At 35.8% G+C, this 11,861-nt stretch overlaps 2 protein-coding genes across 2 annotated transcripts; one reads left to right on the top strand and one right to left on the bottom strand.

Annotated features, from left to right (window-relative positions):
* Nucleotides 1-1,639: 1,639 nt before the first annotated feature.
* Nucleotides 1,640-5,194, bottom strand: LOC108694371 (WD repeat-containing protein 35). Its single transcript, XM_018203799.1, has one exon. It carries the CDS (start codon nucleotides 5,189-5,191, stop codon nucleotides 1,640-1,642), a length of 3,552 nt encoding a protein of 1,183 aa, XP_018059288.1. The 5' UTR covers nucleotides 5,192-5,194.
* Nucleotides 5,195-6,695: 1,501 nt separating this feature from the next.
* LOC108694314 (kinesin-like protein costa) lies at nucleotides 6,696-10,209 on the top strand. Its single transcript, XM_018203728.1, has 2 exons — nucleotides 6,696-6,815; nucleotides 7,587-10,209. The coding sequence occupies exon 2, from the start codon at nucleotides 7,639-7,641 to the stop codon at nucleotides 10,207-10,209; it is 2,571 nt and encodes an 856-aa protein (XP_018059217.1). The 5' UTR covers nucleotides 6,696-6,815; nucleotides 7,587-7,638.
* Nucleotides 10,210-11,861: the final 1,652 nt, after the last annotated feature.

The following is an 11,861-nucleotide window of genomic DNA, read 5'->3' as shown; positions in this document are numbered from 1 at the left end:
ATATATATATATTCATATAAATATCTTATTTATTGTAAAATGTTACTAAAATTTTGTTAATACGATACATCAGAAATATATATTCTCTCATGTTACATTAAGCATTTTAATCTGGTGTAAAAATGATTACAAGTATCAAATATCAAATATTATAACTACAAAATAAATTCACATAAAAAATTATCCTGTCCCTCGAAATTATTATTCATTAAAAAATTAATGTTATTCTTTTGTTCCATTGATAAAAAGTTACTAAATAAAAAATTAGGGCAGAATTGGCACATTACACTATATATAAAAAATAAATACAATTAGTAATCATTAACGTATTTTATATACAATAGAATGGTTGAAAAATTCACAACATAAATATTTTTTGCCAAAATATCTTTTGGTCTTTTTCATGCATTCATAAAATTCATGAAAATTCCATTCGATTAAGAGCATCTTTAAATAAAAGTACCAATTAAAATTGAATTGGCAGTAGATAATTCAGAATAGTATGATTAAATAAATTCTATTATGATATATTAAGAGAATGATACATTAAGAGAAAAAAAAATATCTATCTGATAAAAGATTATTATATGAAATTGTACTATATTTTCATCAAATTAGATTATTACAAATAAACAAGTAATCATATATATGCTACGATACATTTTGTAAGAAATCGGAAATCAACTCGGAGTTTCTATCTTCGATATATCAGAAATCTGCGTCATAATAATTACATCTCTTTTACCTTCACATAAACATTTATACAATTCAGAATTATATCTTCATATAAATTTCTAATTAATAAATGATTATATCATTATACGTAACAAAAGAAGATAACATATGAGATTCCGATAATGAGAGATCAATTACGTCAGACTTAAAAATCACTAGTTGCATAATTGTGATATTAAAATTACACGAGAGATATCTGTACTTGTGTATATAAAGTTTAAAGATATGACAAAACTAATGAGATTCTACTCGTTAAAGACTCATTACTCTCGTTTTAGACGGAATAACAGATGCGTTTAGTCAGTAATGCATATGCAATGACAAACTGTTGAAATTAGATTCCCATTACGTTTTGTCATTCGATAAATATTCGCTTTAACGATGTTATTTCATTTCAGTCAAAACCTATTGCAAATTAATATTCATATGATTTGGCATGTGATATTAAGTACAATCCATTCAAATAAAAAAAGAATAATAAAAAAGAATAAAATGAATATCATTAAAAGCGGATGAAAATCCCATTTATATATGAGATTATAAAAAATATATTAGTATGCATAAAAGAAAAACTTACACGCTTTAAAAATTGCACTGATCATTCTTGTTAGCATCCCCGTATTATTCAATATTAAGGCACGAAAATATCAACATTTTATCTATTTTTAATTCTTATTAAATTATCTTATAATTAATTCGCATTTGACTCATATATGGGTCATGGAAACCAACAAGAATAACAACATTTTATTGTTGACTTTACGTTTTCGCGCGAAATTGTGAGATAAAACTGAAATGCCCTTGTTCATTCTCATTGCACAGTTATCAAAATAAAGGCTTACCATTTATCGTAAAATTTTAGCAAAATTCAACAGATTGCTAAATTATTCCTACATATTTTAGCCTACATGTAAGTGATGGTGCTGTGACACAAAGGGCAGGCATTTATGTTAACAACATCGCGTTCGGTTGCGACATGGTGTCGGCAAACAGTGCAAATCCACGCGATGCTGAGATCCATCAGCGGTTTGCCCGAGACGATACAAGCAGGGAATCTGGTCGAGCAATTCGGGCATGCGGTGCACCAATCAGGTACCAGAGTTTCGCAGTTGACGCATTCCGCCTTGTTGTTACGGGAATCTTTCGGAGTGTGCTTCGTGAAGATATCCACCGCCAGTTCTTCATACTCCTCTTTCTTCGCCTCCGAGATTGTCTCAAGTCCTTCCAATTTTATAAAAGCCTTTGAACAGGTAGCGAATGCGTGATTAACAGCGCTTGATAGTGCCAATAGACAGTAGATGTCTTCTATTTCCAGTATATCCTCGTAGTCTCTTAATCGTAAAGCGGTCTTCATCGCGGCATCGAAACTGCCATCGTACAATTGTCTATGCGCGAGCAGAAGGAAGTGATACGCCTCGGCGCCTCGCCAAGCGTTTTCTATAATCTTGGTGTCCTCGTTGCTTTCAGTAAGACCCATGACAACGTTGCTGCGTCCACCTTTTATTGCAGGAACGCTATTGATATGATCTTCAATCAGCAAGGCCGCGAGAACGTATATCTTCTTCACGCGCAGGGGATGCGACTTGGATTTAGTTTGCTCCTCAGCAAGATAAAACAATAATTTAGCCGCTTCCAAGTTGTAGTTGGCCTTCTTGTACAACTCGATTGCCTGCAGATGCTTACCGTTCGATAATAGATGATTGGCGTATTTGCTCAGCAACTCGCCGATCTGTGCCATCTTGTAGGTCTTTGCCAGGTCGACAGCTTGGTCCCAGTGATTCAGACGCACGCATATATCTACGGCCAGCTTTACGTCGCCATATTTAATGTAAGCTGCCACAGCCTGCGGACACATTCCTACCGAAGCCAGCATTCTAGCTACGGTCTTCAAGATGGGACTCTTGTCCGGTAGTTGATCCACGGTTGCCGCTAGCTGAACGAAATCTTCTAATTTATAATAGCATTGAATGAGTCTCTCCAAATTTCTACCTTTCTCGTAATATTCTTTTGCACTCTCCCAGTTCTGTCTCTCGGCGAAGTAATCACCGATCTTGTTGTACGCGTGCTCCATTTGTTTATCCGAACCGCCAATACCCATTTTCATCAATTGCACAACCCGAAAATAATCGCCCAACTTTTGGCGCAAAGCAACTGCCAGGTCTCTCCTGTCCATGTCCAAGTAAAGCTTCTCGGCCTCGTCGTAGTTACCAAGAAACGCTGCTACTTCGGCTTTCTTCAGCTGATCATTGTGCACGTTTTGCAAACGCTTGATAAACTGTATACCCAGGTAATCCGTGCAGCGCACCATGGCGTTCTCCGCCGTTTCCAAGTCCAGCTTTGTCAATGCCGACTCAGCCAATAGACGCCAGAGACGCGGGTGCGGATTGTCCTGGATGAAATTGTTGGCCTCTTTCAGACCCACTTTGGCCAACAGCTCTCTTGTGTCTCTTAGAGATTTTACTTCCAAGTCCACAATCAAGTCCTTTCGCATGTCGTCAGACTTCAGCATGAGATCATCCAGTAAAACGCAGCGTATTTCCAAGTCTTGGAAAGAACAAATATATCCGGAGCAAGCTATAGGCTCTTCGGGATCCAATCCTCTCAGAACGTACATTCTAGTCTTCTCCATAATCGCTAGGAGCGAAGGATTATCCTGTGCCCAGCACATAGCCCATACATCTTTTCTCTCAAACTTAGATATATCTTCACTCGAGTCTCCGTCTCGCGAATCGGGTGGTTTTTGAAGATCCAGATCCAACATAGAGAGTATACCATTGGCATCTAGGATGGAAACGCGTGTGGAGTCGCAGTTAATGGCGATTCTGTGCAATCTGCATACAGTATTATATCGGTTCACGAGCGTTATCTGCGGTAGAGAGTACCGTTGTATCATCCCCGAGTCTCGGCCAACCAAAAGAGTCTTTTCGGTGGCGTAGACGCAGCAAATCGGATCCATGGTTGCTTTCGTACTGATGGGGGTTTCGAACGCACAGTCCTTGTCCAAATCCTGAATGACCTCGGTCACGCCGGTCGGCGTCTCGTCCACGTGATAGATCTTGTACTTGCGCATCCTGCTCGAGTGCAACGTCGAGTTACGGGGTGCGCGAAAGTTCCAAATCAAGAAATTGTTCTTAGATGCGGCCACGACCATATTGGATATCATAGTAAGATATAATGGTTCCAGATCCAAAAACTTGGAGTCTATTGGTGTGGCGATGGTATTACAAACAAGGAGGGCGAATTGCTCAGTGGCCTGGGTGGGATCGTTTCTCACGGAGAGCACGCAGTGTTCTCCATGCGAAGCTATCGATATCAAAGATCTCACGTACTTGGTACAACACGTGTTGCTGCTCGTATTCCAGAATGTCACGCAGATGCCATCCTTACCAATTTTCTCGTTCGTGAAAACAACCGTATTGCTGAAGTACGTCCATTTGTAGTCCAGACGAATGTTCGCAAAGTATATGTGAGAGTCAACAGACAAAGCGACTCGGAGGGAACCTTTTTCCCAAGTGCAACACGTTACTTCCCGTCCTGGTACCTTCAGGGTTCTCATATGTTCGCCGAATGGCGTATAAAACTGTATAACATTCATGTCCTTTGTTTCTCCATTACTGAGTACCGGCATCATGCCTGTTATCGCCAAGAGAGAGCCACAGCTATTCCAGTTGCACCACGAAGTAGTCACCCCGGTCTCCAACATAATTGGATTGTCATCGCTGGTATCTCGCATCAATAGAATCCTACCGTTGCGATAACAAATAGCTAGAGTCGGACAGTCCATGGCAACGTAACCGTTTCTTCCATCGTACCACTGTAGTGCCATTATGGTTTGAAACTGGGAGGTATTCTGTGAGGGAATATTCAGTTTTGTTAGAAAGATGCCTTGATTATTATAGAGATGAAGTTCTCCACTTTTCAAACCAAACAGAAGCAATTTTCCATCTGGAGACCACTGTACAGCAGAAAGGGATACGTTTTTCAATTCCTTACCCCAGATTCTGTTGCCATCGACAGATCCGACAATCACAGCTCCATCCTCATAGACTATGCATATCTTTTGACCATCAGAGCTCCAAGCCATACCTTTTACCACAGACTTGTTGCGATTATTTATCATTTCTTCATACCACGAACCCTTATACAGCATCCAAACAATAATAACTCCATTCTGATCACTCGATGTCAGCTTCTGATACTCCTCATTCCACGTCACTACTTGAACATGTCCATTGTGACCCTCTAGGGGTTGATTCATGCTTAGATTGCTTGCCGCAGCCAAGCCTCGAGATTTTCCACCGCTGTGCGATCCATTGACATTGGAGTCTACTCGAAGAACTTTTAAAAGACCATCTTCTCCTCCCACTGCAATGTATCCATCCTTCTGATTCCATGCTATGCAGTTTAATCGAAAGTTGTTTGGTATTGAAATCTTTTTGCTCAGATAAACGAACATTGCTGGTTTATCAGTCTCCCTGGAATTCTTTCACAGAATTGGTGTAAAGCTCTGAAATCAAAATATTTCATTTATAATTAATTGTAAAGTTCATAGCAGAAAGGCTGATTTATAATTTTAATGGGCCTTCTACAATAAGCCAATTGACCAATCACAGTCGTCAATTTTTAGCTTCTGACGTCTAATTTATGACTAATGGCTTATTGTAGAAGGCCTATTATGTTTTAAAGGCACTTCATATTTATACACTTTTAAGACATAAGTCATAAAATAGTTTTTATGCGTTACTAAAGACATAAGACTAAAGTCATAAGATACTTTATAAATAGATTGTCTAGACATTAATTGATCACAGTCAAATGTGAGAAGAAAAATCGATTATGATTGGGACTTACCTAAGCTTTTAAGTCTTAAGTTATATAAAATTAACCAACCATAATCGATTTTTTTTCTCACATTTAACTGTGATCAGTTAATGTCGTACGATTTAAGACTTAAGTGAGAGCTTATCGTAGAAAGCCCATAAGATTATTATGCATTCTACAATAAGCCATTAATCATAAATCATAAATTAGAAGCTGGAAATTAACCAATCACAGTCATCAATTTCCAACTTCTAACTTCTGATTTATGACTAATGGCTTATTATAGAATGGTCATATAAATCAGTTTTCTGTTAAGACTTTAACTTTGACGGGCTAAAATCTTTCTAACCAAATGATTTACGAGCAAAAGTAAAGAATCAAAAGATACAAAAAATAAAATAAAATAAACGATTTTCTTTCATACTGTTCCATGTGATGTAGTTGTGAAAGCAAGTACCGTGTTTTACAGAGAGAAATAACATTCGAAGCGAACTGTCAAAGCTGTCACGTTTTTGATATAAACACTTGTCAAGTTTATCATAGCAACGAAAATGACGTGCATAGCAACGTGCGAGATGCCATCTGAGACATTCATAATGAGGCTCACGGTTTACTGTTGATCGGATAATGCGATTTCTGCTTTCAAGACGATATCAACCAATTGAATATTATACAGGATTTGTGCGATGATTTTCTTTCTCGGAATATAATTCTATGAAAAGAAGAGAAGGTTTGATTTCAGGAAAATCAAAGAAAAGAACGTTATAATAAACATTTATCAAATTTTGAGATAAAAATTCTGAAGATAGTATGAAAAATTTAGAGAAAAATTTGCACATAGACACACTGCGTATTATCCATTGGAAATATTTAAACATAGCTACGTAGTTTAATGTATGTTGTACACATCTTGTACACAGAGGCGCTATGTCGTAAAACTCCGTTTCAAGTGAAGATTTAACTGCGGAATAATGCAACTACAGAGAACAAATCTGACGTTTATGCAATTTCATCTGTTTCTTGGCGCCGCTGCGTAAATTCGTTCCATGTTAGCTGACATCGATTCCTGTCAAGCCAGCTGAAAGAAAGCTTGCAAACGCATAACGATGTGATCTCACAGTTAAAAATATGACGTTTAATTCATGAAATCGTGAAGCGTACGAAACATAAAATATGTGTTACGGCTCTTCCATGAGACAAAGAATTCCGAAATATAGTTCTGAGACATGGGAAGTCTTGATAGGTTAGGAATTTCACTTGTAAGTATTATTTACTGATTACATTTTAATCTCTTTTTATACTTATATAATTTAACACTTCACTTAAATGCGAGATTAACTGTCTCTATCTACATCTGGATCTTTTTTGGCACAAACGAAATTTCATTCTCATATTTTTGTTTCTCATTTTTTCTCAAATTTCAATTTAAAGGTTTTAATGAGAATTCTGCTATATATTCAAAATTATGTTTATATGGAATATTTACGTGTTGTTTATGTTACATTTAGATTAATTTTTTGATTTAGACAATATAAACAATGAAAAACATATAAATTATAAATTGAATAATACAGAAAGAAATATGTATTTAAGTTTTATGATTGTTAATATATTTAACTTTAGTATTAATAAATAAAAATATATAAGCTAGAATAGAAATTTTAACATCAAAGAACATAGGCTATAATGATTCGTACAGTGTTTACATAGATGACACAAAATATAATTTATATTAATATCTATATACATATAGATATGTAAATTATTATGTAAACACACAGCCTTAGTTTTAATTTGAATTAAAAAACTGTTTAGTCATGTAATAGAGATATTGAATAACTCTTATTCTTATAATTTATTTAGAATTTTTTCAAATTTTTTGAAACAGAAAAAATCCAGATTGTGGGCGCAAGGTATAAAAATATGATTGGAGACAGAGAGATAATGTAGGATTTTCATATGATGCAATAATTTTACTTAAACAATGAAACAGAAACTCTTCTAAACAAATAAAAAATGACATTTTACAGATGCAGATTAGCTTGTATTCGAATGAACGTGTGTCTCGTTAGCTGAGATCATATGAGTAAAATGATGCATTATAGCCCATGGATTCAACATCAGCCGATAGCAGATCATCAATGTTGCATGCCATATATTGATATGATGCCATCCTATCACGATCACGATCATGAACGTCATCGGCTGACTGAAGAAGAAACCGAGCAAGCTAGCGAGGAGGTGCATGACACAATGACGCCTGCTACTTCCGGCGAACGTAGTTCTAGCGCAGATCTATTCAGATTGGAGTTTGCTGCTTCTCAATGGTCCAAGTTAGTTTCTAATGCAGAAGGTCTGTTTACGAAGCTCATGACAAGTAATGTTCTGCCACACACTGATCAAGATCAAATTGAGCAGTGGCTGTGCATGAAACAAGAGTATGAGGAATGTATAGCCAGCGATGAGAGTACCAGTTTGCAGGGATATGCAGAGAATGCCAGAAGATCATTGGAACGCATTGAGGAAGTAACTGAGACTGATGAAAAAACTGACGAATCTGCGAATCAAACGAAAATTAAGCTTAATCCCAATTGTACCTCCAGTTCAGAGAGTGAAATATCTGATGTTGATGATGATGAGGAAGAAGAAGAGGACGACGAGGAAGAAGACGACGATCAAAGTGATGTGAGTTCGGAAAATCCAGATTTTTTGGAGAAGCTGGACGAATGTATGAGTAAATTTAAGTTGGAGACGGATAGAATTGTCGATTCTACAAAGGATGATTTCAGAGAGGCAAACATTGAGATTATATCTCCAGTGACGAGATCCGTAAATAATAATTACGTACCAGTATCTCGTCCCATACCGATAAGAAATCCAAATTCCAGGAGAAACTCGATGTTACCTGGTTCTGATATGTGTAACGAAGTATTAGCTTTTAATGACAGCCTGAAACCTTGCCAAAATCAAATCCTTGAAAATCATATCTCAGAATATATCAATCCTTACATGTTGGATAATCGCGAGTCAGAAGTAAATATTACTGATAATATCATTAACGATAATTTTGTTGCAATACAAAACGATAATTCACCTGATCTATTACTTGAGGTTCTCAAAAACACGGAAATGCCTGAACCTATCAAAGAGTTGAAAGCTCTAACACTAAATAACGAGGCGAAACAGACACAAGTGAAGAAAATTCAATCAAATTTGGATGGAGCGCATAAACGTATTGAAGAACTGCAAACGACAATTAAGATTAAGCAACGTTTCATAGCAGATATGATAAAGAATTCCGATACGCGCACCAGCGCGAAGCAAAAATTCCAACGTAAACGTAGTAAACTGGAAGAGGAGTATTACAATACGAGAACACAATTGGCACAAGCGGAAAATGCACATATGTACAAGGATCTTGATGAAAAGACACACAAGAAAGAAATTGAATTAATGAAAAATATAGCGATACATTATGAGAAACGAATGATGGATATAGATATGATAAAGCAAATAGCAGGTGATTCCGCGAAAAAAGTCTTGGAGTTGGAAGCCTCGTTAAATACGTCAAAGAAGCAAATGGATAAATTAAAGCGGCAATTGAAGAGAGAAGAGGAACGTAAGAAGCAGTTGGAGGACGAGTTGGCTAAGGATCAGCAAAAGATTCGTGAACTTGAGGAGAAATATAATTTAACTGCGTCCAAATTGAAGGAAATGCAATCGGAGAGCGAGGATGAGAAACACAATATGAAATCAAAAACTGTTTGTTCAGAGAAAGATTGTTCAGATAAGATGAAGAATTTGATGGATGTTAGTGCAAGGATATCTCATCTGGATCATGTTCTGAAAGAGAAATCAATGGATCTAGAAAGAACTGCTGACATGGATGAGAAAGAAGCGTTACGACACGAAATTAGAAATTTGAGGCGCACTCGAGATTGTTTAGTGGACGAGAAATGCGATTTAGATGAGAAGTTTCAAAAGGATAGAACCCTGACGATGGTCGAAGAACGTAAACTATTAGAATGCGGTGAAACCATCGAAGCCATCGATGCGATGATCGAGCACAAGAATGAAATGATTTGCGGACGGAAGGATTTTGATGAGAATCAATCTCAACGCGAAAAGGGTGAGAGAATGTTGACGGAGCGTTTGAAGAAACTCTCACACGGTGAAATAATAACGTTATTTATGAAATACTTCCGCAAGGTGATCGACTTGAAGGAAAGCTCGAAGAATCTGGAGGTTCAGATAACCGAGCTCGAGGCTCACATCACGAATCAGGATTGGCGGCTAATGGAAGCCGAGAAACGAATGATTTTAATGCAGAGGCAGTACGAAGATAAGTTGCATCACGTGTTTAGGCACTTTGCAGAGGAGACAAGCAGCTCCGGTTACGAACGATTGGATAAGGATTCTGAGCTTGTAAGATTTAAAAAGGAAAATAGAGCGCTCAAAAAACGATTAGCGGATGTCGAAGCTCTTCTCAAGGGTACAACACCACCGCGTGCAGCTAGTCCATGTAAAATTCTGCAACAGCAAGGATTAAAACAGATCACTCCGAGTACTCGATCGACGACTATAACGAGAAAACGAAACAAACTGATAATTGAAAAGACAACTGACAGAGAGAGCGATAAGAGGAAAAAGTGAATTTGTTAAGTATCTTTATTTATTATTATATATTTACAAACGATTTGAATTTTTTATTGTATACTGTTTACATACTACATCTCCGTAGTTCCTTGTCTCAAATATTCACGATAGACTGTATAAAAGCATTTCTTTTTTTAACACAGTATAGTTTCCTAGATCAATACATAGATTATGTGATAATAGTTTTTCTGTGTGAAACAATTACCTCTTCTGTATTTTTATATATAGGACATTTTTAAAGATACATTCAGTATATTTTTGGTTATCAGGCAACTTAAAAATAAATTTGACGATAATTATATTTATTAACCTTTAAGTGAGTAATGTAAAGATGTGCAAGTTGATAGATGAGGTTGGTAGATGAGGTGTTCAGAATATCCCAAAAAGTTTTATTTTTGCAGTTATATTTTTTACTGCATTATATGTTATAATTAAATTTATATTAATTATATCCTTATAAGATAGACTATAAAAAAATGTAAAAATAACTTTGAACTTTAAGACTTTTTTTTATCTTTATTTTCACAATACTTTTTATTTTTTTTTCCAAAACAAGGTTTTTAAGAAAATTCAGGTAGCAAATATAGTCATTTTGATGTCAATGGTATAGTCATTTTGAATTATTGATGTCACGTGATCTATGTAAGATATAATATTGACGTTATCTTTTTTACCAATTACTAATGTTATTTATGACATATTTACAACGTTATACTTATTGATGTTAGATAAATGACTAATTGACGACGTATTCGTAATGTTATTAATGATCAATTAATAACATCATTCATTTATGCCGTTAATAATAATACGAAAATAATGATGTATTTTCGTTAACGTTGGTTAATATGACGTTATGTAGACAAATCCACGTCACTTTTACGATGATAGAATATTAGATTCGTTAAGAATGAACAAATAATTACGTCAAATAAACAATACCTTGCTATCTAAGAAATCTGTGGCCTCATCTACTCGCTTAAATGTTAAGGGATGTATTATTCTTCGATACAAATTTAACTGCATGCAATTTATCCATGTTGTATTTATTGCAGGGCATAGTTTCAAGCTCTCATATAATTTAATATATTTAACCGTAATATCTGTGAAAATCATTCGCGTGCGAAAGCCTATCTGCATGCCGTTCGTAACAATATATAATTATTCAGCAGTTGATGTAGTAAAACAATTGTCATGTCGACGACATAATAAAATCGGTCGCTTCGTTCTGATTTATGCGACAGGAAAATTTGGCTTGCGAATCTCGTGTAAATAGTGGCACTCAATTGTTGTATATTAGGCAGTGTGTATTCAAATTAATTTCACAGACAGTTTTTAAATGGTGATAAATGTAGTCCGGAAATTATACCGATGTATTTGGAATTGAGCTATTAAAAAATATATTGCCTAAGAATTACGAGTCTGAATAGAATATACTAGGATTCTTGCAACTGCTCAAGTGTTGTATTTCCTAGACGTATCGATAACAATACGCATAATATCTTGCTATACCCCGCGATTACTTTTGACTATTTATATATTGTTCGTGTATTTGGAAGAAATGTTTGATCTCCGTATTATTAACTCTCTCACTACCGAAATTTTTGCTAGACACATAAAAAAAACCATAATATTTTCTGATACATGTA

The sequence above is a fragment of the Atta colombica genome, unplaced genomic scaffold (assembly GCF_001594045.1).
Source record: "Atta colombica isolate Treedump-2 unplaced genomic scaffold, Acol1.0 scaffold12, whole genome shotgun sequence".
Taxonomy (NCBI): domain Eukaryota; kingdom Metazoa; phylum Arthropoda; class Insecta; order Hymenoptera; family Formicidae; genus Atta; species Atta colombica.
This window is presented reverse-complemented; position numbering and strand designations above follow the sequence as displayed.

Bases quoted from the DNA above. Each gene is read 5' to 3' on its own strand.
- LOC108694314 (XM_018203728.1), top strand. From the start codon at position 7,639: ATGAGTAAAATGATGCATTATAGCCCATGGATTCAACATCAGCCGATA.
- LOC108694371 (XM_018203799.1), bottom strand. From the start codon at position 5,191: ATGTTCGTTTATCTGAGCAAAAAGATTTCAATACCAAACAACTTTCGA.